This window comes from Mustelus asterias, chromosome 18, assembly GCF_964213995.1.
Source record: "Mustelus asterias chromosome 18, sMusAst1.hap1.1, whole genome shotgun sequence".
Classification (NCBI taxonomy): domain Eukaryota; kingdom Metazoa; phylum Chordata; class Chondrichthyes; order Carcharhiniformes; family Triakidae; genus Mustelus; species Mustelus asterias.
The window spans coordinates 23,726,483-23,753,980 of record NC_135818.1 but is presented as its reverse complement, the minus strand read 5'-3'; the positions used below and the strand labels follow the sequence as shown (position 1 = coordinate 23,753,980).

The following is a 27,498-nucleotide window of genomic DNA, read 5'->3' as shown; positions in this document are numbered from 1 at the left end:
TCGCTCACACCCCATGGATAATAATACCAAAGCTATGTGGAGTTTCATACGATCCAACTTCAGTAATGTCAGGCGGTGCTCAACCTTTCGCTTGAACCGCTGCAGTTCGAGAAGTGAGGGTTCTCCAATAAAGAGCTGTTTGTTGACCATTTCACAGGGCAGTTGAGGGAGAATCGCAGTGTAGGGCAGCATAGGGCAGCATGTTTCCTCTCCAACCCTAATAAACATTGGTATAGCTACATTATCACTTTTACTAATAACAACTTTTCATTTCCAGGTTTCGCAATGAACTGAATTTAAATTCAGTGAGATGTAAACTTAGTATTAGTCCCGCATCATAACAGCACAGAATCGAAGTTTATGCTCTGGTGCTTTTTACAGGGATGATGCGAATCAATTGTCATTGCCTCTCCAAAGATCATTTATTATTTTAATCTATAAGACCATAAGCCGTAGGCCATTCGGCCAGTTGTATCTGCTCCTCCATTCAATGAGATCATGACAGTTCTGAAATGATAATCCTCAACTCCACTTTCCTGCCTTATCGCCATAACCCTTGATTCCTTGACAGATTAATTTTTTTTCTACCTCAACCTTCAACACACTTAACGATCCAACCTCCACAGCCCTCTGTGGTAAATAATTCCTAAGATTCACTACTCTCTAAGAAGAAATTCCTCCTCATTTCTGTGTTAAATGGGTGATGGGGTTAAGCACAGGTTAAAGAGATGTGTATTGTCTCCAGCCAGGACAGTTAGTGAGATTTTGCAAGCCCAGGCAAGTGGTGGGGGTTACAGATAGTGTGACATGAACCCAAGATCCCAGTTGAGGCCGTCCTCATGTGTGTGGAACTTGGCTATCAGTTTCTGCTCAGCGACTCTGTGTTGTCATGAGTCGTGAAGGCCACCTTGGAGAACGCGTACCCGAAGATCAGAGGCTGAATGCCCATGACCGCTGAAGTGTTCCCCAACAGGAAGAGTGTTCTCTTCCTGTTGGGGAACACTTCAGCGGTCACGGGCATTCGGCCCCTGATCTTCGGGTAAGCATTCTTCAAGGTGGCCTTCACGACTCATGACAACACAGAGTCGCTGAGCAGAGACTGATAGCCAAGTTCCACACACATGAGGACGGCCTCAACCGGGATCTTGGGTTCATGTCACACTATCTGTAACCCCCACCACTTGCCTGGGCTTGCAAAATCTCACTAACTGTCCTGGCTGGAGACAATACACATCTCTTTAACCTGTGCTTAACCTCTCTCCACTCACATTGTCTGTACCATTAAGACTGGATTACCTGTAAAAACTCGCATTCCAACCATTATTTTGTAAATTGAGTTTGTGTCTTTATATGCCCTGTTTGTGAACAGAACTCCCAGTTACCTGATGAAGGGCAGCGCTCTGAAAGCTAGTGGCTTGTGCTACCAAATAAACCTGTTGGACTTTAACCTGGTGTTGTGAGACTTCTTACTGTGTTCAAATGGGTGACCCTTTATCCTGAGATTATGCCCTCTTGTATTAGACTCTCCCACAAGGGGAAACAATCGCTCAGCATTTATCCTGTCAAATCCTGAGAATCCTATATATTTCAATAAGGTCGGCTCTCATCTATCACGGTCTCTTTGAATATTTATATGTAACTTCCCCAACGAATCAAGGACCAATGTTGTGGTCGTGTCGAATTTGGTAAATACTGTTATTTATCTGTGTATCCATCTTGACGTGAAGCGAGTTCTCCTGCGTTCTGGCGTGGGCCTTCCAGTGATATTCTAGGATTTAACGTTCGATAAACGGTAAATTGACTTCTACATCAGATGTTTATTTAAATCCCGTCCTTATTCCTAGATAACAAGTTCGGAGTGGCTCTGCGGAAGTGTATCTGATCGAAAGCTGCATCTAGGACTGAAGAGAATCTGTTTGGAGATCGGTGAGAGTGCTTTTGAAATCAGAGGGGATGAGTAGCAACCTTTCCATGGAGTTGGAGGAAAAGGACTATGAATTCTGTGGACACCCTATAAGGATCACAATGTTTAAAGGAGCTTCTCTGGGCGTCTCTTCTTATGTCTGGGGACCCGTAAGTCCAGAGGCCTGCTACAAATGTTTTGTTTGGGTTTCAAAGTGAATTCCCAGCCTATTGAAACACTTTTGAAAATTGGGCTATGCTCGCTTGGTTTAAAAGCTGATTTAGGTCGGTGCATCTCGAAGGTCAGCTCCGGGTCTCATTCCGAGGCAGAATGGTACCAGTTCCTTCATGGAGTGCAATGTTCCGCCATTTGGATTGGCAACGTGGATCTCCTGGACACGGCATAAATATAATGAGTGTTCTCAACTGGGTCCCTTTTCAATTGCCATAGAAACTCATCGCAACTAAGAAATGAAACCAAAGAATACTGCTTCGAATCACAGTCACTGCAGTAATGTAGAAAAGAGGGCACTGTGCTTGATGGAAGAGTCGGCTTATTCTCACGTCCCTTGCTTGAAACTTGAAGCCCCAGCATTTTGACTCAGAATATGTAGCAACAGTTCTACTCCCTGAGTCAAACTTAATACCTGTGATCTGCATGTACACATTTCAAAATGCAAAGCTCCGTTTATAATTGGAGTCTTTCTGTGCAGAAAACGTCTGAAGGATTTCCATATCTCTAACCAGCACTAACCAGCACACAGTTGTTTTTTGGGGCACACTTACTATTTACGTGCAAAAGAAACATAGCGATACAATTCAGGGGACGCAAAGCAATACATTATTGGAATGTATCTTTGGTGTCTTGCACGTTCGGAAGACACAATTAAACGTTAAATGCGATAGTTAAAATTCCTGTAGTTAATGGCCTCCTTCTGAACTGTAAGGATTCTATGGAACTTGTAAGCATCTGACCTCTTCGAACGATGGAGACGAATGCATGGTACAATTTAAAGTTGTTCCGAACAACATTTACTTGGTTGACGTGCTGGCTCTGTGCAGAAACACGGTACCACATACAACAATGAGTGAAAGATCAGATAAACATGAGTTGTGATGGCCGAGGGGTAAATGTTGGTCGGAACAACTTTAAATTCTACCATAAAACACAAATATAAAAAACAATATCATATAAAAAAGCACATGAGGTTCAGTTAAAAACCTACACTTAGACATTATAAATAGCCGTCATTATGATGCGATAGGGAGAAGTTCAACATTCTTAAATTATTCATGACCACAACATAGCTTCTATTTTCATTTGGGAGATAGCGATTCTCCTTCGTCCTCTCTGCCCCACAGCCAAGAGTCTGAGAAGAGTCTGAACCTTCCTGCACCAAGGTGCCTGGGCGATCTTTTAACAACTTCCCACCTTCCATTCATTTTCCAACACTGCTCTCAAGATTTGAGCACCTTGCGACTAATCGTCTTGATATGAGTGTGTTGTTTTTCAGGGGGTGATCCTTTGTCGATATTTCGAGGCTGTGAAGATTGATTTTACTGGGAAGAAGGTGCTTGAACTGGGCTCTGGCACAGGAATTGTGGGGATTTTAGCGGCGCTGCTGGGTAAGTTAATTCTCCGATTGCCATTTGGAGTTCTAACCATTTAGTTGCTGATTAAAACGATATCCATATAGTTGGAATCGTGGAATCACCGAATGGTTACAGCACGGCCCTTGGGTCCCTATAGCCCTGCATTTTATTTTCGCTTTGAGGTAATTACCAACTTTCTGGCCTCCGCCAGACTTTCAGGCAGTGAATACTGGAATTTAAACTCTCGCTGAGCCAAAAGGTTTTGTTTTCTCATCCCGCCATCGGTTCTTCCCCAAGCATTTAAATCGGTGTCCTTTAATTCTGGACTCGTCCGCAGATGGGAACTAGTTCTCTCTAGATCCTCTGTCTAGACTCTCCATGATCTTGAATACCTCTATTAAATCTCCTATCAACACTCCTATTAAGGAGAACAGCCCCAGTTTCTCTTATCTATCCAGGTAACTGACATCCCTCAACTCTGAAACCATTCTCAGAAATCTGTTCTGCACCGTCTCCAATATTTTCACATTCTACTGAAAGCCCAACATTGGGCACAATACTCCAGTTGAGGCGGAACCAGTCTTATATTTAAAACAAATCACCACGACATCCTTGCCTTTGTACTGTGTGCCCCTACTTGTAAAATTCAGGATTCTGTAAGTCTAATAAACCACTTTCTCAACCCGCCCTGCTACCTTTAACGATTTTGAACCAGTAGCCTAGGGCTCTCTGTTCCGGCGCGCTTTTTGTAATTTGATTCTTTATATTATATTGCCTCTCCTCAATCTTCCAATTAAAACATATCACTTCACACTTTTCTGCATTAAATTTCACCTGCCACTTATCCGTCATATGTTACATGTATCATGAGCTTTACGACAAAAGCTCCTATTCACAATGTATACCATTTATTTACTATTTGTGGTGCCTAATATTCCATCTATTATTTTTCGTGCTTACCCTTCGAACCCCTATACTAATCTATATATAAACTGTATATATATATATTTATGTAATGCACTAAAATTATTATTCTTAGTTGTTGGTGTTAGCCTTTTTGCCTCTCCAATTACGTTGTGCAATCCACAATGTGCGATATCAAATGAGTTCATCCTGTCAGGGGTAACATATCAGCATGGTTAGAGGATTGGTGAGCTTACATGAAGCATGAAGTAGGCTTTGTGTGGGGCAGGTCATGTCTTACTAACTTGATCGATTTTTTTTCGAGGTGATCAATGAGGGTAGAGCAGTGGGTGTTGTCTACATGGATTTTAGTAAGGCTTTAGACAAGGCCCCTCGTAGTGGCTCATTCCGAAGATTAAGATGAATGGGATCCACCTTGACTTATCCACTTTGATTCAGAATTAACTTCCTCACAGAAATCAGAGAGTAATGGTGGAAGGATGTTTTTCTGGGTGGAGGTTCGTGACTAGTGGTGTTCCGCAGGGATCGTACTGGGACCTCTGCTTTGTGCAATACATAGAAATCACTTGGATGAAAACGTAGGTGGGTGGGTTAGTAAATTTGCAGACGACAAAAGATAAGTGGAGTTGTGGATAGTGTAGAAGGTTGTCAAAAGATACAGCAGTATCCAGATCAGTTGCAGATATGGGTGGAGAAATGGCGGATGGAGTTTAATCCGAGCAAGTGTGAGGTACTGCACTTGGGGGAGATCAAATGTTAAGAGTAAGCATACAGTTAATGGCAGGACCCTAAACAGCAATGATGTACAAAAGGGATCTTGGGGTTCAAGCCCATAATTCCCTGAAAGTGGCCACAGACGTGGAATCATATAATCCTACAATGCAGAAGGAGGCCATTCAACCCATTGAGTCTGCGCCGACCACAATCCCACCCAAGCCCAATCCCCATAACCCCATGCATTTACCCTAGCTAGTCCCACTGACACTAAGAGGCAATTTAGCATTACCAATCCACCTAACCCGCACATCTTTTGACTGTGGGGGGAAATGGGAGCACCGGGAGGAATCCCATGCAGACACGGGGAGAACGTGCAGACTCCACACAGATAGTGACCCGAGACAGGAATCAAACGGGGGTCCCTGGCACTGTGAGGCAGCAGTGCTAACCACTGGGCCACCACAGATAGGGTGGTAAAGAAGGCTTACGACATGCTTTCCTTTATTGGTTGGGGCATTGAGTACAAGAGCCAAGATGTCAAGTTGCAGCTTTATAAAATTTTGGTTAGGCCACACTTAAGCAAGGCTTATTGAGAAAGTGAAGGGACATGGGATACAAGGGGACATTGCCTTGTGGATTCAGAACTGGGTTGCGCACAGAAGGCAAAGAGTGGTTGTAGGTGGGTCTTTTTCAGCATGGAGATCGGTCACCAGTGGAGTGCCCTAGGGATCTGTTCTGGGACCCTTGCTCTTTGTGATTTTTATAAATTACCTGGATGAGGAAGTGGAAGGATGGGTTGGCAAGTTTGCTGATGATACAAAGGTTGGTGGTGTTGTAGATAGTGTAGAGGGATGCCAGCAGTTGCAACGAGACATAGATAAGATGCAAGACTGGGCGGAGAAGTGGCAGATGGACTTCAACCCAGATAAGTGTGTGGTGGTTCATTTTGGCAGGTCGAATAGGATGAAAGAATATAATATTAAGGGTAAGACTCTTGGCAGTGTGGAAGATCAGAATGATCTTGGGGTTCGGGTTCATAGGGCGCTCAAAGCAGCATCGCAGGTAGAGGCTGTGGTTAAGAAGGCGTATGGAATACTGACCTTCATCAATAGAGGAATTGAGTTTAGAAATCGGGAGATAATGCTGCAGCTGTATAGGACGCTGGTCAGACCCCACCTGGAGTACTGTGCCCAGTTCTGGTTGCCTCATTACAGAAAGGATGTGGAAGCCATAGAAACGGTGCAGAGGAGATTTACAAGGATGTTGCCTGGATTAGGTGGCATGCCTTATGAGGATAGGTTGAGAGAGCTAGGTCTTTTCTCCTTGGAGAAGCGAAGGATGAGAGGTGACCTGCTAGAGGTGTATAAGATGTTGAGAGGTATTGATAGAGTGGATTCTCAGAGGCTTTTACCCAGGGCTGAAATGGTTGCCACAAGAGGTCACAGGTTTAGGGTGCTGGGGAGTAGGTACAGAGGAGATGTTAGGGGTAAGTTTTTCACTCAGGGTGGTGGGTGCGTGGAATCGGCTGCCAGTAGTGGTGGTGGAGGCGGATTTGATAGGGTCTTTTAAGAGGCTTTTGGATAAGTTCATGGAAGTTAGTAAGATAGAGGGTTATAGGTAAGCCTTGTAGGGAGGGACATGTTCGGTGCAACTTGTGGGCCGAAGGGCCTGTTTGTGCTATAGCTTTTCTATGTTCTATGTTCTATTCTCTTCAATTATGGTCGCCACATTACAGGAATAGTGTGAAGGCTTTGGAGAGGGCTAAGTAAGATAGCTTTTTGATTGACAGGAGAATCGTGGGTTACGTGGGCCGGGGCGGAACCGGCAGGTAGGTGGAGTTGAGGCCACACTCCTGTCAGTCACCAGCTTATCGAAAGGAGGAGCATGCTCGGGGGCAAACGGCCCTCTCCTGTTTCTGATACTTGTTTGTCATACCTCTGCTTCAAGTGTTTACCCTGACAGGCATAAATGGAATCTAAGAACACGAGTGGGTCATTCAACTGTTCGAGTCAGCTCCTCTGTTCAATTAGACAATGGCTGATTCATATTATAACTCTATTTATCCACATCGGTTCCATGGTTCTGAATAGTCTTAAAGGAGAAATTTGACACAGACAACCGCGTTGATATTATCCGGTGTTCTCTGGGAGATCACAAACATCCAAGTGAATAATGGTTGCTTGGGTCAGATGATAAAACTTGCTCCGACCCACATTTGAAGCGGTGCGAGAGGCACTGTTTTCAGGGCAGGAAATGTTTATTGAAATAAAAACTTCTCATCTTGTACAACCGAGTGGATCTCCACATCCAGCCTTAGGAGTGAAACTGATCGGCGCTGCAATTAGTCGGATTTTAAAAAGTCCGACAAGAGAAACAACGCTAAAACACGCTTATTGAGTGACGGGGAAGCTTTCTATGAATGAATAAGATCGAATTATTAAATCTATGTGAATATTAGATCCAGGCGGAAAGCCTTCTGCCAATAAGATGCACTTAGAAGTTGATATTCCGCTGCTAAGTGTTAATAACATCTTCACTAATAGCTACATTATCTCCTGACCCACTGGGCATCAACCGAGTTCAATATTTCTGCAACAAACTACCGAACCCACTCCCCTCATATTCTGCAACTTTTCAATGACCTTAAGAATCTCCCATCACCACTCAATATTACTTAACATATTTTTTAAAGAAATACATTACATTAGGAACAAGTGCGAAAAGGAACGCAAGAGAAGGTTCAGAATCTCTTGCTGCACATTATATTCCTTTCCCTTGACAAGGATTGGATTCGGCAAGACTCGGATACAACACATTTTTAAACAAAATGGGCACTCGCCTAACAAACTTCTTTTTTCTGTAAATCTCCTGCGAAGTTTGTGAAACGAAGTTCAATACAACCGTACTTATTGTCTTCAAATAAGAACAAAGAACACAGAAAGTTACAGCACAGGAACAGGCCTTTCGGCTCTCCAAGCCTGCACCGACCATGCTGCCCGACTGAACTAAAACCCTCTACTCTTCCGGAGACCATATCCCGCCATTCCCATCCGATTCATGTATTTGTCCAAATGCCCCTTACAAGTCACTATCGTATCTGCTTCCATTACCTCCCCCGGCAGCTAGTTCCAGGCACCCACCACCCTCTGTGTAAAAAACGCGTCTCGTACATCTCCTTTAAACCTTGCCCCTCGCACCTTAAACTTACGCCCTCTAGTAATTGACTTCTCCGCCCTGGGAAAAAGCTTCTGACTATTCGCCCTGTCCATGCCCCTCATAATCTTGTAGACTTCCATCAGGTCGTCCCTCAGTCTCTGTCGTTCCAGTGAGATTCTTCAATCTCTCCCCAAAGCCCTCTATACCAGGCAACATCCTGGTAAATCTTTTCTGCACCCTCTTCAAAACCTCCACATCCTTCTGGTAATGTGGCGACCAGAATTGAACACTATATTCCAAATGCGGCCTAACTGAGGTTCTATAAAGCTGCAACATGATGTACCCCTTCGAGTCTTTCGGTTTGAATCTCCCTGCAATGACAGTTTGTCAGATCTCGAATATTATAACACTCTCTAAACTGTCCACAGACATGGATCTTTCCGCATGGTCAGGCGTTGGAAAAGTGCTAAAACAATGCTGTCGTGTGCTTGTCTAATACTCCCCGCACTAAAAGGACACGGACAGTAATTGCAGAATATTGTTACTCTGTTTCATTTGCAGATGAATTAGGGACGATCTTCTTCTTAATTAATCTTCCGGCGAAATCTACATTACAGTTAACGAATGCAGAGCAGGCAGTGTGTGGCTGATTTCAATTCACATATTCCTGCACAGGACATGTGCTTCCTAATCATGTGCAATTCTGCTATTGCCCGGCTCACTCATACACAGTGGGTAGCTCAGGCAGTCCGTATTTTACAGAATTCTATTTCTCTCTCTCTCCTGTGACCAGAGCGGACGTTGCAACCAGCGCTGCGGGGAAACAGTAGGATAATTGTGCTCTTCTTTTATTATATTTGCCAGGTGGAGATGTCACCATGACGGACAGGCCGTACGTTTTGAAGCAGATTGAATATAACATCGTTGCTAACGTCCCACCCAGCTGCAGGCACCGTACGAAAACCAGTGCCCTTGCTTGGGGGAACGATCAGGATAAATTTCAAGCCGACTTTGATGTAATCCTCGGGTCGGACGTTGTTTACAGCCCAACGCAATTTCTGGGCCTTTTACAGACACTGCGGTATTTCTGCCAGGACAAGACGGTAATTTACCTGTCCTCTGATGTGAAATACAGAGAGGGCTCCGCCAAGTTCCACGACGAGATGGTGCCAGAGCAGTTTAATAGCGAGATCATCCACACCAGCGGGAGCAGCTGTGTTTTCAAACTGACCAGAAAGATTCCAGGCGATTCAACTAGTTTCTGATGCAGGGATGGGGAAAGACAACGATCTATTTTCCGCTTATCGCTCTTCAGGGGAATAGACGAGGTTTACTAACTATTCGACAGTCAGTTTGAATAAAAATCGTGCCTTTACTTTCCTTTCTTCCCTTTTCAAGTTCCTTCCTGTTTCTCCCAAACATTGGTGATATATATGGCACAATACGCTTTAGAAACATAGAAACTAGAAGCAGGAATAGGTTATTCGGCCCGTCGAGCCTGCTCCGCCATTCATTTTGACCATGGCTGATCATCGAATTCAATATCCTGGTCCCCCATTCCCCCATATCCTTTGATCCCTTTAGCCCGTAGAGCTATATGTAATTTATCCTTGAAACAAGACAACGGTACAACACACAAAAAAGAGAAAATAAAAGTTAATCACCTTGCGTCCAGATTCAACAATCAGGAAAGTTTACATAGAAGCAGGAGTCCCTGAAATGCTAAACTAGAAACCTCTTTCCTTTTAACAACACTGTGGTTAAAGGATTTCATTGACCCATAAGGTTTCACCTTCTCCACATCAGCCCGTAGTTCAGCACTCATCTCCTTCAAGGCACCCAGAAACGAAGTCAGGGTCTAGGCAAACGCGACAGCTTATAAAGGGATTGAGTCTGAAGAGTTACTGTTCCCGGCATGGAATACATCATCCCCGAACAGGTTCATAGTTAAAATGTAAACATTATTGAGTTACAGTTCGATTCGGTATCAGCGATGAACATGCAGTGGTACTGGTATGAAAAAATCTGTCCCTTATTAAACAAAGACGCACATGTTAAAAATAAAGTAGTTAAACTCCTCGTTAAATACGAGAAGTCACACAAGGAGCAATTTAATTGGTAGCAATATTTTGAAGGGCATATTACTCATATTTATTCAGTTCTGGGTAATTCACTGAATAAGTATGTTTCAAAACTTCCAATGATTTTATTTCAATTTCATTCATACTCTGGGAATGTAATTAACAGTTACCGCCTCTAATCGTCGATGGCTCCACCATCCTCCAACTTCATTCTTCCCATTGACCTTAAATGCAATTTTCTATCACAAAATCTGATTGCAAGATGCTGCATTTACCCCAGGCAGCCCAGCAGCCCCTTTGGTTGGAATTCCAACTCTGCAGGCTGAGCTATGGAATACTGATGAGTACCCCCAATTATAATCTACAAGTTAAAACCTGCTGCTTTACCCGCCTGCATTTATTGGACTTTGAATGTCATGATTGAATGTATGACCAAAAAGACAACCCGACGCCTGAAATAAAGCTTCCCAACTTAAACGGTGCATCTGACGAACTGAAACTCGCATGATCTTAGTGAGCATGCGCCTGATGCATTTTCTTCTCACTGCCTTAGCTAAACCCGACCGAACTAACCGGCTTAAATCGGTAAAGGTGAACCCTTTGTTGTTTTGTGAAGCGGCAATTGGATCCAGTGTTAAAATTAAGGTTTTGCGGTATTCTCTTTTTTTATTCGCTATCACTAGCTCCAGTATACACGTTTCCTAACTACTGGAGCATTATTTTCCGTTGCGAAATAACACAAATACGGAGCATGTATGAATAGTGCAAACACTTGGAATGTAACACGATAGAACGCTATCGTACATCAAATGTTGGGAATATCTGAATGTCTCTGGTCTGGTGTATATCAATGTCATTTGTAAATGTTGATTATTTCGTGCTGGATACAATAAAACACTGATAAAGCTGAACTTTGTTCCAGTATCTGAATAAAACATATCTTGTAGAATAAACAATGGCTCATTTGCTTTATTTGTTTCCTCTCCCAAAACCATGTGGTTTTAAATAGTATCACTGCGTAAAATATGAATAACAATAATCAAAATAATAAATGAAGTTCATCAGCTTACAGCTTGACATTGCATGGTTCTTATATCAAGATAATTCTTATATACAATCTCATTTGAAATATGAAACTATGTATCACCACGCAGGATGAGTGGGCAAACCGGTGGCAGATGGAGTTCCATGTAGAGAAGGCTCATCCACTTTGGAGTTAAGAAAGATAGACCAGATTCTCTTTTTAAATACTTAGAGTGGAGTAGAGAGCCGTAGAGTCTCCAGGTCCAGAAATCACTTAAACCTAGTGGATAAGTATTAAAATGCTTAAAAAGGCTAATACGACGTTAGCCTTCATCTCGGTAGGTCGGAAGTACAAATAGGTGGAAGTTACACAATTCCGATTGGATCACATCTGGACCACTGCATTCAACTTTAGGCCTTGCATCCTGAAAGGATATATGGGCCTTGGACTCGATGAAGGGTAATTTCGCCAGAATTATATCGGGATTAAGAAAGTTTGTACTTCCGCGAGTATTGAAGGTGTAGACTGAATTAGATTCTCAAGTCCCGAGTCCAGAATCACAATCCTACTGACTCACAGTCTAGATTTCTGGAATTATAGAAGATTAAAGGGTGATAATGCTGTTTAAGATGATTCGAGGATGTGGTAATGTAGATTGAGAAATTATTTTTTCTGGTGAAAGTGCCCAAACCATGGGGATACAACCTTACAATATAATTATGCTGGTCTGGATTGTTGTCAGGAAGCACTTGGTCACACATGCTAGTGGGAGCGTGAAATTATCTTCTCCTAAAAGCTGCCGAGGCTTGTTCAATCGAAACATCCAAAACTGAGATTGGCATGTTTTTGTTAGGCAACAATATATGGGACTAAGGCAGGTAAGTGGAGTTGATGTACAGATTAGCTGAAATCTGAGTTCAATGGCAGAACAGAGACAAGGGGCTTAATGCCCTACTCCCCTCCAGGGATAAAAGAAACCGTTTAGCACTAAGGAGAAGGCTCCATAACTATCTCCGTTCTCAACGCTAATTGCACCCGGCATCGAGTGCAAAGGGCAAATCTGAAGCTTTCGCAACCGTTTTCAGCCAAAAATGGCTCGCATTAAGACCGATACTTGGAAACTTGTGTCACCGGTAGATTTCGGTGACATTGGGTTTGTTGCGCTTGTTTTTCTATATAGCTGAGGCTGTACAGTTATGATTTCTGGCTGTTCAGAACCTAGCAAGAAAACAATTCTTGTAACTATTTGGTATCCAACGCAATGTGCGTGGCTGTATATATACGTTCAAGAAAAGCTCCTTTTCTGATTAGTGCGCCCACGAAATTAAGACTCCACTAAGAAACACCGCTTTCAAAGGTGCTGCACTGGACTAAACCGTCAGAAAATTGCAGCATTATAACATGAATGGGTTATTGTATTGCTATTTTTCTATATATTCCTTAACTAATGCTTTAGCCATCTTGGAAACTGTGTTTCTCGCATATTAACCTTCGATACTCGCCAGAACACAAGCCTAACCTTTGAAACCTGTCTTTATAATCTAAATCTTTTAACCTCAGAATAATTCTGGTTAATTGGCTCTACACCCACTCGAATTTCAATGCATTTTTCTTGTCCGGAGCTGAATGCAATACCGGGGAAACAATCTAAGCAAACACGGGGCGGCACGGTAGCACAGTGGTTAGCACTGCTGCTTCACAGCTCCAGGGTCCCGGGTTCGATTCCCGGCTCGGGTCACTGTCTGTGTGGAGTTTGCACATTCTCCTCGTGTCTGCGTGGGTTTCCTCCGGTTTCCTCCCACAGTCCAAAGATGTGCGGGTTAGGTTGATTGGCCAGGTTAAAAAAAAATTGCCCCTTAGAGTCCTGGGATGTGTAGGTTAGTGGGATTAGCGGGTAAAATATGTGGGGGTGGGGGTAGGGCCTGGGTGGGATTGTGGTCGGTGCAGATTCGATGGGCCGAATGGCCTCCTTCTGCACTGTAGGGTTTCTTCTATGAAGCCGTACGTGCAACTGCAATTTAACCCGCACTCCATTCCAGCCCGGTGAAGATTAATGTTAAACTTGGCTGCAGCGTGTTATTTCGAGTACAGAGTGTTCTGACAAAACATTTTTCTATGTACTTATTTTACATGCGACTGTTGAGGTTTCTGAGCAAGTGCGGGATTTGGGGAATTTTCAGTAGACAAAGGGGTGGCCTGTAAGCAAGATCTGTTTTACCAGTCCTCCTGTTTTCGTAGTTATTACTGTTATTATGTTCTGCTGAATTACTGTTATTGTCAAACATCGTTACTTATTTATATTAACAGTTTGTTCTTTTAAACAATGCATTGCACTACCTTATTTGTGGTCTCAAGCCATACAGGTTTTTAATTTTTTTTGGTAATCTGCCTACTAGTTTAGTTTTAGTTTTTAATGTACAGGATCCGTCTTCTCTGCCCACTGACAGCTTCTCACCACATAGAAAATGTAATGATCCATTTTCCTTTGTCCAAAGTCGATGGCGCCACCTTTCCTCAAAGTTTGACTCCATCTGCCAGTTTTACACACTCAGAATCTACTACTGTCTCTTTGTTATTTCCTGATTCCATTCGTACTAATTACTGTATCACTTAACTTAGTGTCCTGAGAAAATGTGTCTCCATTCCTTCTTCGAAGTAATCGATAATTGAAATGAAAACTATGGTCCAAGTAAGACACCTCTAATCACCTCTAGAGAGCTGCAGTTCTTTACCATTAAGCCCACTCTCTACCCTCTACCTCAGAGCCTACCCTCTACCTATGTGGGAAAAAATTGCCTCCAACCCCATTGTTTTCCATTTCTCTGAACGGTCTTTTATTTGGACCCGTTCAAATGCCTTCCGGAAATCTATATCTTTAACATCACTGGGCAGCCCATTCTATACCAAGTTAATTAATTGGTTATCTGTAAATCAGGTATGTTTATATGTTGCCATGCGCATAATCGACCCCTATAGTAGGATATTGAGAATTTGCTGCTGACAATAAAATGAGCAAAATTGTAGCCATCTGTTCAGAAAATGCCATCGGTAAATAAGTTATGACGATGTTTTGCAGCATTCGGCCAGACCCCTATATTAATCTGCAATGATGTTTAATTAAATTGTGTGCACAGTAATATTAAGTTTGATAAATATGTATGTTCTTGAACCCATGACATTCCTTATGTGTAATCATTACCCCCCCCTCTATCCTGCAGATACAACTAATAGTCACTGGTTTATTGGCTACTATAATTTGCTGTGTATGTCTTTGTTGTCAAATCTCTCCCAATTTAATTGCAAAATAATTTTATGTTATCTTTTATCTGCACTGATGGTCAAAATTAATTCTTCATATTGCTGTATTAAGTGCTTTTCATTTAAAACTGCCGGACTTCCTAATGTGCTTTAACCTAAGAATTTCAGCTGGACATTATTCTATAAGATTCCATGCAGCTGATATATTTTGTAACGTTTAAGTTCCTATCCTCCCAATGATTCTGCCTGGATACAGTTTACGAGCAACCTCCTGCAGGGATGTTAATATTCAAAACTATGGGCGAGAAAGAAATACTGTGTCGGGTGCAGTGGGACATTCAGCTCGTATTGATTCCCCCCTCCCCTTTGTGCATCCCACCTTGTCTCCAACTCTTTCCCGCCCTAAAGTCCCGGGGTGTGACTGGTCCGGCAGCTGTCAGCGCCTATTAACTAGGTGAGGGCAGCCGGTGTTTCCCCAGTGGACTCCTCCCAGCTTTCTCGTGGTCGGGAACCATGGCGCCCGCATCATGCAGCCGAAACATGCTTAATTGAAAGATAACTGAATGACCCAGACTCGATGAAGGAGAGGCTTTATCGCCTCGATGGCTCTTTAATGAAAGTTCGCATGTGATACCGCATTCAACTGGGTGTGGGATGCGCCACTCAGTGACTGATCCTGTTAGGTGACAGTTGGACGGGCAGAAGAAGCCCATGGAAAAATTCAGGGCATCAGCCAGGGGCAACAAGCTGAGATAGACTGGACGGTGTCTGACACTCCCCAACAACAAACAAGAGAAAGCAGGGGAGTGTTTCACTCAGGCGGCTTGCAGGCTATTTTTTAAACAACAGGATCCCATCTCCTTAATTTGCACCACTCTCTTTCTCGTCTGTCAGAAACAATGAAACGGTGCAATACAAGGGAATTAAAGCCAAAACAAGAATAGTTAATAAAGTGAAGACCTGGTACTATGGCCCAAAACTGAACTCAATGGACATCAGGGGAAGAGTCTCCACTGGTTGTAATCATATCTAGCAAACAGAAAGATGGTTGTGGCGTTTCGAGGCCAATCATCTCAAACCAAGAATACTGCAGCACAAGTTCCTCAAGCCAATCCACTTTCAGCTGCTTCGTCAATGATTACAGTGCAACATAATTTCAGAGGTAGGGATGTTCACTGATGATTGCACAGTGTTTCAACGTCATTTGCAGCTCCTCAGAAATGAAGCAGTCAGTGCATTACTGCAAAAATCTTGGGTATCATACAGGCTTGGGATGATCAGTATCACGTAACAGTCACGCCACACAACTGGCAAGCAAAGAACATAACCTGAAACAGAGGACACCCATTTAAGGTGAATGGGAAAGGTAACATGAGGGGAAAAAATCTTTTACACATTAATATTTGGAATGTATTGTCTGTGAATATGATTGAAGCAGACTCAATCGTGGCTTTCAAAGGGCAATTCGATAATTATCGGAAGACAGAAAATGTGAAAGGATGCAGGGAAAAGACTGAGGAGTGTGGCTAACTGAGGGAAAATGTTAGAAGCTATTATTAAATAAATTATAACAGGGCACTTAGATAAGTTCAATGTAATCAGGTAGAATCAACATGGTTTTGTGCAAGGGAAATCATGTTTAACCAACTCATTGGAGTTCTTTGAAGAACTAACCTATGCCCTGGATAAAGGGGAACAAGTGGATGTACTGTACTTAGATTTCCAGAGGGTGTTTGATAAAGTGCCACATCAAAGGAGAATGTGGGAAATAAAGGCTCACGTTATAGGGGGTATCATATTTGCATGAAAAGAAGATTGGCAGCATAATAGCACAGTAAGAAGTTTAACAACACCAGGTTAAAGTCCAACAGGTTTATTTGGTAGCAAAAGCCACACAAGCTTTCGGAGCTCCAAGCCCCTTCTTCAGGTGAGTGGGAATTCTGTTCACAAACAGAGCATATAAAGACACAGACTCAATTTACATGAATAATGGTTGGAATGCGAATACTTACAACTAATCAAGTCTTTAAGAAACAAAACAACGTGAGTGGAGAGAGCATCAAGACAGGCTAAAAAGATGTGTATTGTCTCCAGACCAACGGTAGCACAGTGGTTAGCACTGCTGCTTCACAGCTCCCAGGGTCCCGGGTTCGATTCCCGGCTCGGGTCACTGTCTGTGTGGAGTTTGCGCATTCTCCTCGTGTCTGCGTGGGTTTCCTCCGGTGCTCTGGTTTCCTCCCACAGTCCAAAGATGTGTGGGTTAGGTTGATTGGTCAGGTTAAAAATTGCCCCTTAGAGTCCTGATGCGTAGGTTCCAGGGATTAGCGGGTAAATATGTGGGGGTAGGGCCTGGGTGGGATTGTGGTCGGTGCAGACACGATGGGCCGAATGGCCTCCTTCTGCACTGTAGGGTTTCTATTTAAAAAAAAATTCTATAATACAGCCAGTGAAACTCTGCAGGCCCAGGCAACTGTGGGGGTTACAAATAGTGTGACATGAACCCAATATCCCGGTTGAGGCCGTCCTCGTGTGTGCGGAACTTGGCTATCAGTTTCTGCTCAGCGACTCTGCGCCGTCGTGTGTCGCGAAGGCCGCCTTGGAGAACACTTACCCGAATATCAGAGGCCGAATGCCCGTGACCGCTGAAGTGCTCCCCAACAGGCATAAATTGATCTTTTTCAGTTCGGCAAAGTGTAATGGGTATTGTGTCACAGGAATCCGTTCTGGAAACTATTTAAATGACCTGAATGAAGGGATTGAAGGGATGGTTGCCAAATTTACTAATGATATAAAGATGGGTAGGATAGTAAGTTGTGAAGTGGACATAATAAGGCTACAAAAATATATAGATAGGTTAAGTGAGTGGATGAAGATATGGAAAATGGAGTTTAGTTTTGGAAAATGTGGAAAGTTGTCCATTTTGGCAGGAAGAATAAAATGAAGCATATTACCAAATTGGTGAGAGATTACAGAGTTCTGCTGTGCAGAGCGATCTGGCTGTTTTAGTGGATGAATCACAAAAGACTAGTATGCAGGTCTAACAAGTAATTAGGAAAGCTGATAGAATGTTATCCTCGATTGTGAAGGGAATTGAATACAAAATAGAGAGGATATGCTTCACTTGTACAGGGCACTAGTGAGAACACGTCTGGGACAATGTGTACAATATTGGCCATCTATTTAAGGAAAGATGAAAATGCGTTGGTAGCAGTTCAGAGACGGTTTATCAGACTAATTCTTGGAATGGGCGGATTTTCGCATGACGAAAGCAGGCAGGCTATGCTTGTATCCGTTGGAGTTTCGAAGAGCAAGAAGCAACTTGATTGAAACGTATAGGATGCTGAGGGGTCTTGACTGGATGAATATGGAGAGGATGTTTCCTCTAGTTGGAAAACCTCGAAGTAGGGGTCACTGTTTAAGAATATGAAGTCACTCATTTAGAACAGAGATGAGGCGATTTTTTCACTCGCGGTGTAGTGAGTCTTTGGGACTCTCTGGAAGCAGAGTCTTTGAGGATTTTAAGATACAGGTGGGATTGATTTTTGGTAAGCAAGGGGGTGATGGGTTATGGGGGGCGGGGGGGGGGGTGGTAGGAGAGATGCAGATTCGAGGTGACTATCACATCAGTAATGGTCTTAGTAAATAGAGCAGGCTGGAGGGACTGAAAGGCCTATTCCTGCTCCTTGTTCGTATGTTGCTCTTGCCGAGAATCCGGCAAGGTAACGAAGGGCAAAATGGCGCTCTACTGTGCTGTAACACTTCTATATTTCGAACCTGTTCATGTGGTTAGTAATTGTATGGGAGAACTGAGCTCAACAATCCAGCGGCAGCCTAACCAGTGATGCATAAAGATTTAACATAATTGCCTTTGCTTTGCACTGTTTGCCTCTCTCTATTAAACCAGTCATACCGTATGTTTTTTTTCCGTCTTGCTACCTTTGAAGATTTGTTTACGTTCACCCCCGGGTTTGTCTATTGCTGCAGCCAATTAAGTTTGCACCAGTTGGTTAATATTACTTCTCCTAATTCACTTTATCAAAATGCAACTCTTAACTTTTCTATTCGAACTGACTGTGTTGTCTCTGAATGAGAACGAAAGCGCACATTTTGGTAGGATCTCCACTTGCCACCAAACGGCTGGATAAAGGAATGCTGGTCTCCTTTAAGATGTTGTTAATGTCAATGGACAAAGTGATGCGGAAATGTGGTCGCAGTTTATTCAACTTGCAAGCTGATGTGTAATAAAATCATACCGGAGAAATTTTGTCAATTTGTGTATATCCTTTATGTGAACCCAAGGCTTTATCCCAGTGAAGGAATTTCCAAATTAAAATATTTGCATGGTGATATTGCCTTGATACCAATAGCAGAAACATTATCTATTCGGTGCCTACTGTTTGCGAATAGCTTAGATTTATTTTAATCGAATTAGATTTCTAGTTAGAACAAAGAACAAAGAACAATACAGCACAGGAACAGGCCCTTCGGCCCTCCAAGCCCGTGCTGCTCCCTGGTCCAAACTAGATCATTCTTTTGTATCCCTCCATTCCTACTCCGTTCATATGGTTGTCTAGAGAAGTCTTAAACATTCCCAGTGTGTCCGCCTCCACCACCTTGCCTGGCAGTGCATTCCAGGCCCCCACCACCCTCTGTGTAAAATATGTCCTTCTGATATCTGTGTTAAACCTCCCCCCCTTCACCTTGAACCTATGACCCCCCGTGAACGTCACCAACGACCCGGGGAAAAGCTTCCCACCGTTCACCCTATCCATGCCTTTCATAATTTTATACACCTCTATTAAGTCTCCCCTCATCCTCCGTCTTTCCAGGGAGAACAACCCCAGTTTACCCAATCTCTCCTCATAACTAAGCCCCTCCATACCAGGCAACATCCTGGTAAACCTCCTCTGTACTCTCTCCAAAGCCTCCACGTCCTTCTGGTAGTGTGGCGACCAGAACTGGACGCAGTATTCCAAATGCGGCCGAACCAACATTCTATACATCTGCAACATCAGACCCCAACTTTTATACTCTATGCCCCGTCCTATAAAGGCAAGCATGCCATATGCCTTCTTCACCACCTTCTCCACCTGTGACGTCACCTTCAAGGATCTGTGGACTTGCACACCCAGGCCCCTCTGCGTATCTACACCCTTTATGGTTCTGCCATTTATCGTATAGCTCCTCCCTACATTATTTCTACCAAAATGCATCACTTCGCATTTATCAGGATTGAACTCCATCTGCCATTTCTTTGCCCAAATTTCCAGCCTATCTATATACTTCTGTAGCTTCTGACAATGCTCCTCACTATCTGCAAGTCCTGCCAATTTTGTGTCGTACGCAAACTTACTGATCACCCCAGTTACACCTTCTTCCAGATCGTTTATATAAATCACAAAAAGCAGAGGTCCCAATACAGAGCCCTGCGGAACACCACTAGTCACAGGCCTCCAGCTGGAAAAAGACCCTTCCACTACCACCCTCTGTCTTCTGTGACCAAGCCAGTTCTCCACCCATCTAGCCACCTCCCCCTTTATCCCATGAGATCCAACCTTTTTCACCAGCCTACCATGAGGGACTTTGTCAAACGCTTTACTAAAGTCCATATAGACGACATCCACGGCCCTTCCCTCGTCAACCATTCTGGTCACTTCTTCAAAAAACTCCACCAGGTTAGTGAGGCATGACCTCCCTCTCACAAAACCATGCTGACTATCGTTAATGAGTTTATTCCTTTCTAAATGCGCATACATCCTATCTCTAAGAATCTTCTCCAACAACGTCCCCACCACGGACGTCAAGCTCACCGGCCTATAATTACCTGGGTTATCCTTCCTACCCTTCTTAAGGGTACCCTTCTTACTTTTGCAGTTAATCAAACATGATAAAAGAACATTAACACAGGATTTAAAACAAACAACATAAATGCTTAATTTGTTCCTTATATAAACCGACTCGGATCAAAATATCAAACGTCACTCAGATAACTGTCAGTAAATTGTGGGGTCGCAATAACATCGTTCAGCAGTTATTAGTTATTTGCGAAATTTAACGGGAAAACCTACATAACAGGACTCAGATTTTTCTGCTGTATCCATTTATTTTATTTCACTTGTGTTTTCAGAATCACAATGCCATGGTATCAACTAGGCTCAACGTAACAGGGTCCAAGTTAATTTCAACATTGTAAGCAACATTGCATCAACTAAGGTCAAGTATTAGACATTTTGCAACACTTTTGGAACAGTTGGTTTCAATCACGTAACTTTTGCATTTATATTTAAATGGTTGAAGCATGGAGTATTTAACTTTGCCATATTAGAAGTTCATTGGAGATCGTTTACGAGGAAGTGGATAAACCGTCATGTTCAGACTTTGGCAACATAATTAATGTCCGTTTACACAATATTTTCCAACGGAAAGTATCCTAGGCAGATATGTGACGCAGACATGGTATAAGTCACGCATAATATGCTCATTATAATCGGCTTGCGTACACACATAATATTTTAAATTATTACGTTTAGTTACAATCATATACCACTTTCCCAGACCGATGGAGTAACGCACTCTCAACGATCAAAGAATATTTGCACCCTGCTTTTCATCTTGTTATTCAACCAAAAGGATAAGGTGCTCTTGCTCACGCCTGCGAATGTGAGCACTGCATGTCTAATGACAATGTGCATTGTTGTTGCATTCGCCAATTCCCAATGAATTACATGCAGCTAGTATACTGGACTAGCTGACATGCGGTTGCCCTTTATTCCCATTATAAGAACACGTTGTGCAGCTTTTGAACAGTGAATATGTAGTTAGCCTAATGTGGGTTGCAGTTCATTGGGGTGGCCGACTTGCTGTGGCAATATATACTTTTACACATGTTGTTGTCTCAAACTATGATAGAGGCACCAGCATTCTTTCCATCACATGGCGATGCCCACGATGTTGGGACGACCCAAACTCGTGGTCGCGGGTTGCATGAATGAGTGTAATTGGTGGGACGAGGACAATAAGGGTTAATCATGTAGTTTGGGGCTGGAGTGGTTTGCCATAGTATTGGAAATTTGGTCGCAAATATCAACTTCCCTGGTCATTTTACTGGTGCCAACTCGCAAATGACCAGACTCATTGAAATTAATTCCATAATTTGCCACCCCGCATCATGACATAAAGATTTATGTATAGTTAACCTATGACCATTCCTACTTCACCAGAGTAAAGCCAACGCATCTTCACGCAGGACAAATAGGCCCTTGGCTCAAACATTAGAAATAATCGATCCCTGTGAAATGATGTCAGTTAAACAGGGGCAAATAGGAATGAAGCCTAAATTAAAAATGCTGAAAGAATATTGAATATTTCTTAGTGAGGCGATGGTAGGGCGGCTGGTTTAATCCCAGTGTCGGGTTCAGCGACACATTGATTTCTATCGTTCCTTGGGACACAATCCCCAGGACTTGTATCAATTTTAGTCATTTCGTAGATGGTGATATCTTTGTTATCCAACCTGTCAACAACCTGACAGTTAAAATATTGAGGCAGATGCTCTTCATGGAACGAAACGGATCCGTTCCTCTTTCGTAATTCTGAAGAGAGGTAGATTGTAGTCCCTTGTCTGGCCAGATAGCGCAATGTTTCTGCGAGAGCCGGGTAGGTGACTGAGCTATATACAACATCCGAACCGAGGATGAAGTCATAATCGGTAGGAAAGTCAACGTGGTTTTCACCCCATATCAAGGTACAGACTTGTAAACGGTGTCTGCAAGCAGCGGGGACGTTGACCAGGATATTCTTTTCGATTTGCTTCAGGACTTTCGGTCTATCTGTCATCGTTACGTCTCCACCTAACAAGGGGGAAAAGACAAGTCATTTCTGGTTGGCCCTTTACAACTGATTCCACATTGTGATCGCATAATCAAAAAGTAACCACTCGAGGACTGCCACAAGTATTGTCCCACACGGTGCCGGACAGCATTGGGCCATGTTATGTCACACCTTTGATGGGCTCTAGGCCACCAGGAGTCACCGTATGACGATGATTGCAGCCTTTCAGAACACCTGGGTACGGCGACTCGCTTGTATCTTCTGGGCTGACAAAATATCTTTAATTTTAAGTCAATTTCCCAGGCGCACTAACACAACGGCTGATGTCATGAAAACATTCAGCTCAGCAGTGCTAACCACTGTGCCACTGTAGGCAGTGCCAACCACTGTGCCACCGTGCCACCCATGGTGGTATAGTGGTTAGCAATGTTGCCTCACGGCGCCAGGGACCTTGGTTCGATTCCAGGCTTGGGTGACTGTCTGTGTCCGGTTTCCTCCTACATATGTACAGGTTAAGTGATTGGCCATGCTAAATTGACCCTGAGTGTCAGGGGGATTAGAAGGGTAAATACGTGGGATTATGGGAAGCCAGGGTGGGATTGTTGTCGGTGCAGACTCGATGGGCCGATTGGCCTCCTTCTGCATTGTAGGGATTCTATGATTCCGTAATTCTAAATTCTTTGAATGATTCGATTTCAGAAAGCTGTTTCCACATTTATTCCAATTTCCAATTTCTTCCAATTGCCAATTACTTACGCAATTTACTTTATTTCCCAAGAATTAAAATGTGTTTTTGGTAGCGTCGGTTGAGGGATAAATGCTGGTCAGGACACCAGGAGAAGTTGATTTTTTTGGTTTAGCGTTGAGGAATATTCTTCACCCAATTGGACCAACAGGTGAACATAAGAGCTCTTTTGGAAATTTATTTGACCTCGTTTACGTTATCTTTTAAAGTTAGATGAGAACTAACAGTTTGCTGTAAGCTGACCGAATTCCTTCCAATATATGCTTACCCAAAGTCAAGGGAGCTTAATCCTAAAACCATCCCGTCGCTTGCCATTTTAACTCGGCATCTTGCTCTGATGCCCACACGTCCATCCACGGCCTGATGCAATGCTCCATTGATGTCTAAGGCAAACTGGGGGAGTAACACCTCACCTTCCGATTAGGCACATTACAACCTTCTTGACCCAACATTGAGTTCAACAACTTTAGACTGTGAACTTTCCCCTCCATCTTGACCCTCCTTTTCTTGGTTCCTGATGGCCCCAACACGACTCCAGTCCTTCCTCACATGGCCACCTGTCCCTTGTTAGGTTTTGTTTTCATTAACACATTCTCCTCTCTTACCTTTTGCCACTATTAGTACTTTTCAGTCCCTAATGGCACCATTAACATCCACCATTGCATCAGGCCGTGGATGGACGTGTGGGCATCAGAGCAAGATGCCGAGTTAAAATGGCAATTCACTCTTATGTCCATGGCACTTTTGTCAATCTCGCCTTTGCTCTGACCTATCCTGTCCAACTATTCTTCCCCACTTCCTCCACCCCCTCTCAAACTATGTACTTCATTGCTTTTCCACCTCTCTTCCGTTCTGTAGAGAGGTCACATGGACTCTAAACGATAACTCTCTTTACAGATGCTGCCAGACCTGCTGAGCTAATGCAGCATTTTCTGTTTTCATTTCAAATTTCCAGCATTCGCAGCATTTTGCTTTTATTAATCAAATCACAGACTGGCAACATACATTCATCGACTTAGATACGCATTGCCCTTGTCCATATTCCTGTCTGAGGCAGAGGCTCAGTGCACTTCCCACCCTTGCACTCACCAAGTAGTGTTGCTAAAATCCCCACGATTCCAGTGCCCGATCCCAGTTCAAGCACTTTCTTCCCGCTAAAGATGATGTTTCTCTTCTCAAAATACCGGCAAAGAGCAATTCCCTGGAACGAGGGATAACATAGAGTTTAGGATTTCAAGAGATAATCTAACCATCGCCCCATGACATTCATTGACATTACCATGGTGGAATCAACATCCTGATGGTTTATCATTGATCAGAAACGGAACTTGCCTAGCCGATTAAATACCGTGGCTACATGGGCAGATCAGCCACTCGGGAACCCTGTGGTGAGTAACTCATCCCTTCACTCCACAAATCTTGTCCACTAGCTCCAAGGTACAAATCAGGAGTGTAATGGAATACTCTCCACTTTTCTGGAGGAGTGCAGCTCATACAACACGCAAGCAGCTCCACATCATCCAGGACAAAGCCGTCTGCTTGATTGGCACCCCATCCACAAACATTCACTCCCTCCACTACCAGTGCACAGTGGTCTACAAGATGCACTGCAGGAACTCACCAAGCCTCCTTAGGCAGCCCCTTCCAAATACACGACCACTCCCAATTAGAAGGATAAGGGCAACAGGCAGAAGGGAACACCACCACCTGGAAGTTCCCCTCCGAGCCACCAACCATCCTGACTTGGAAATATGTTTCCATTCCTTCACCATTGCTGGGTCAAAATCCTGGAACTCTCTCCCTAACAGCACTGTACACGTGCCTACACCTCATGAAAATCAAGATGTTCATAAAGTAAGTTCGCCACCACCTTCTCAAGGGTAATTAAGGATTGGCAATAAATGCTGTCCTAACTAGGGAAGCCCACATCCCTTCAACGAATAAAAGAATGACTAAGTAATTTAAAATTCTGGGACCTGACACCTGGTTTCAAACTTGGTGGGATCTGCGTTCGAACGATGCGTTACAAAGATAAAGGTAGTGTCCTCGGAACTACTGTCAGTCAAATACTGACCACGCAAGCACCCAGATTGGCATTGACTGGTCTAATCACAGGTCACATATTTTGGGCATAATCTTCCTGGGACGACGTGGCATTCCGCCGTACTTGCAAGGTCAAATGGAATAATAATGGAATTAGTAAATTTAAAAAAATGTACCTCGATGAGGTGTAAATTGTAGAGCATTGAAAGACTGTGGCCTGAAAGCAAAAACAATAGAGAATGCAAAAGTAAAACCAACACCTGCAAAGATAAAGGGGACAACATGGGGCCGATGTTAATTGAAGACTTGCACTATCAACTCGTTCCCATTTACCCTCTCCTGCAAACCCCCGGCCTCTCTCTTAGTTCGTTATCTTGGATGGTGGCCTAGTAGTATTATGACTGGACTAGTGATCTAGACACCCAGAGCAATAGTCTGTGGAGGCGGGTTCAAATTGGAATCCAATAAAAACTGGAATAAAAAGTCTAAAGATGACCTTGAAACCATTGTTGATTGTTGTAAAAACTCATCTGGTTCACTATTGTCCTTTAGGGAAGGAAATCTGCCTTCCTACCTTGTCTGGCCTACATGTAACTCGAGACCCACAACAATGTCTGACACTTAACTGCCCTCTGAAATAACCACTCCGTTCAATGGCAATGGGCAATAAATGCTGGCACAGCCCGTGGCGCCCGCCTCCCACGAATAAATAATTATTTTTCTTTCTTTCGCTTGTTTAAAACCTAATATATTCCGAACCCTTCCCTAATTCTGATGATAAGCCATCAACATTTTTCTGCTTTGCCCACGGCAGATGCGTCCTGGCCTGTTTTCAGCATTTCCCCTTTACTTCGGATTTCCAGCATCTGCAGCGTTTTACTTTAGAGCAGATAAGTGATCTAACTTGCCTCCCCACCGTCTCGCCCTGCACATAATTTAAATGAGAGTCAGTCCAAGTCCCTCATCCAACTACTTGGATCGCAGTCAAAGCTGCATCAATGACTCAGTGAAACTGCAACATGCGGCGTGGTACCCGGACCACGAAAAATAAACATCTGGAATGTTCCAGTAACCCGCGTCGGCACTATCCAAAGACTCTAACCCTGAAGTTATTAAACTTTCCATAAACGCTCCGCCTGAGACCGCACGCTCGCAGGCTGAAGAAGCAGAAGGTGATTGTGGGGAGCAGCACAGATCAGCAAATCATGGTGGAGAGAGAAAACACGCCACCCGGAACAGAGTGGATGATTTCATCAGCTTCACTGAACATCAAACGGGCATTGAAATCGCCATTGGAGAATGGGTACGCGGGTGAAAGCTACAGGGTTCAGTTTCAAATGTGCTTGACAATTGAATGTTCCAGCCAGTCACACACCGGGCTGTGGACCAGACGTGCCAGACGGTGATCTCTTTTAAAGCTTATTTCCCGAGTAAAAGAGGATAATTACAAACAAAATGTCAATGGGAACAGAGAAAGAAGTTACAATTTATCTAATAAGTACATTAGAGACACAAGACTGGCTTTGCACCGACCAACGAACGCAACGAACTTACAGCGTCCCAGACATATGCAGATACGCCCAGGTTAGAGCCCAAAATCTGTGCGACCTTCAACTGATATCCACAGAACTGGAAGTTGCTGTGAGTGATATAGCAGCTTGGGCAGTAATTCTCCTCATTTGCGGCATCATTGCTGGTGTACTCAGAGGACAGCGTTGTCGCCATCCTTTCCAATCTTCCTCCAGACTTCCCCGGATGGGCACTCGGCGATTTGGAATGGGACCGTGGCAGCGGCCTGAAACATCAACTTGCATTTATAAAGCGCCAGGCGCGTCCTCCGGAAGTCCCAAGAGCTCTTCATAGCCAATCATTCTGCTTGCTATTGTTATGCAATAAAGCATGGTCGTCGACGTTGCAATCCGCTAGGTCGTCGCAACGGCCCTGAGACAAATGATCAACTGGTTAATAATGAACGGAATATCGAGAGATCTTTCTTTCTATTAACGCTTCCAGGCAAGGAACCCACTGTCTTCTGTGCTAAGCCATGAGATTCATTCATTGCCCTCTGCCTTAAATAATTAAATCTAAACTGTCTCTTCAGTCTCCCTCCTTGAGTTTCTATTCGCGTCCCTTGTGCATTCTGTGATTATGTGAAACATGCTGACATTCCTCTTGGTATTCACTGTCCTGACTGCTTCAATAAGTAACCTTCGGAACCTCCCCCC

General features: G+C 43.6%; 2 protein-coding genes across 2 annotated transcripts; one reads left to right on the top strand and one right to left on the bottom strand.

The window, feature by feature from the left end:
• The first annotated feature begins 1,953 nt into the window (after positions 1 to 1,953).
• On the top strand, positions 1,954 to 9,557 carry LOC144506897 (EEF1A lysine methyltransferase 3-like). The gene is made up of 3 exons (XM_078233251.1): positions 1,954 to 2,073; positions 3,417 to 3,528; positions 9,157 to 9,557. Exons 1-3 carry the CDS (start codon positions 1,954 to 1,956, stop codon positions 9,555 to 9,557), a joined length of 633 nt encoding a protein of 210 aa, XP_078089377.1.
• Positions 9,558 to 22,023: 12,466 nt separating this feature from the next.
• On the bottom strand, positions 22,024 to 26,998 carry LOC144506896 (EEF1A lysine methyltransferase 3-like). Its single transcript, XM_078233250.1, has 3 exons — positions 26,828 to 26,998; positions 24,320 to 24,431; positions 22,024 to 22,505 (listed from the first exon to the last, which is right to left on the bottom strand). Exons 1-3 carry the CDS (start codon positions 26,996 to 26,998, stop codon positions 22,024 to 22,026), a joined length of 765 nt encoding a protein of 254 aa, XP_078089376.1.
• Positions 26,999 to 27,498: the final 500 nt, after the last annotated feature.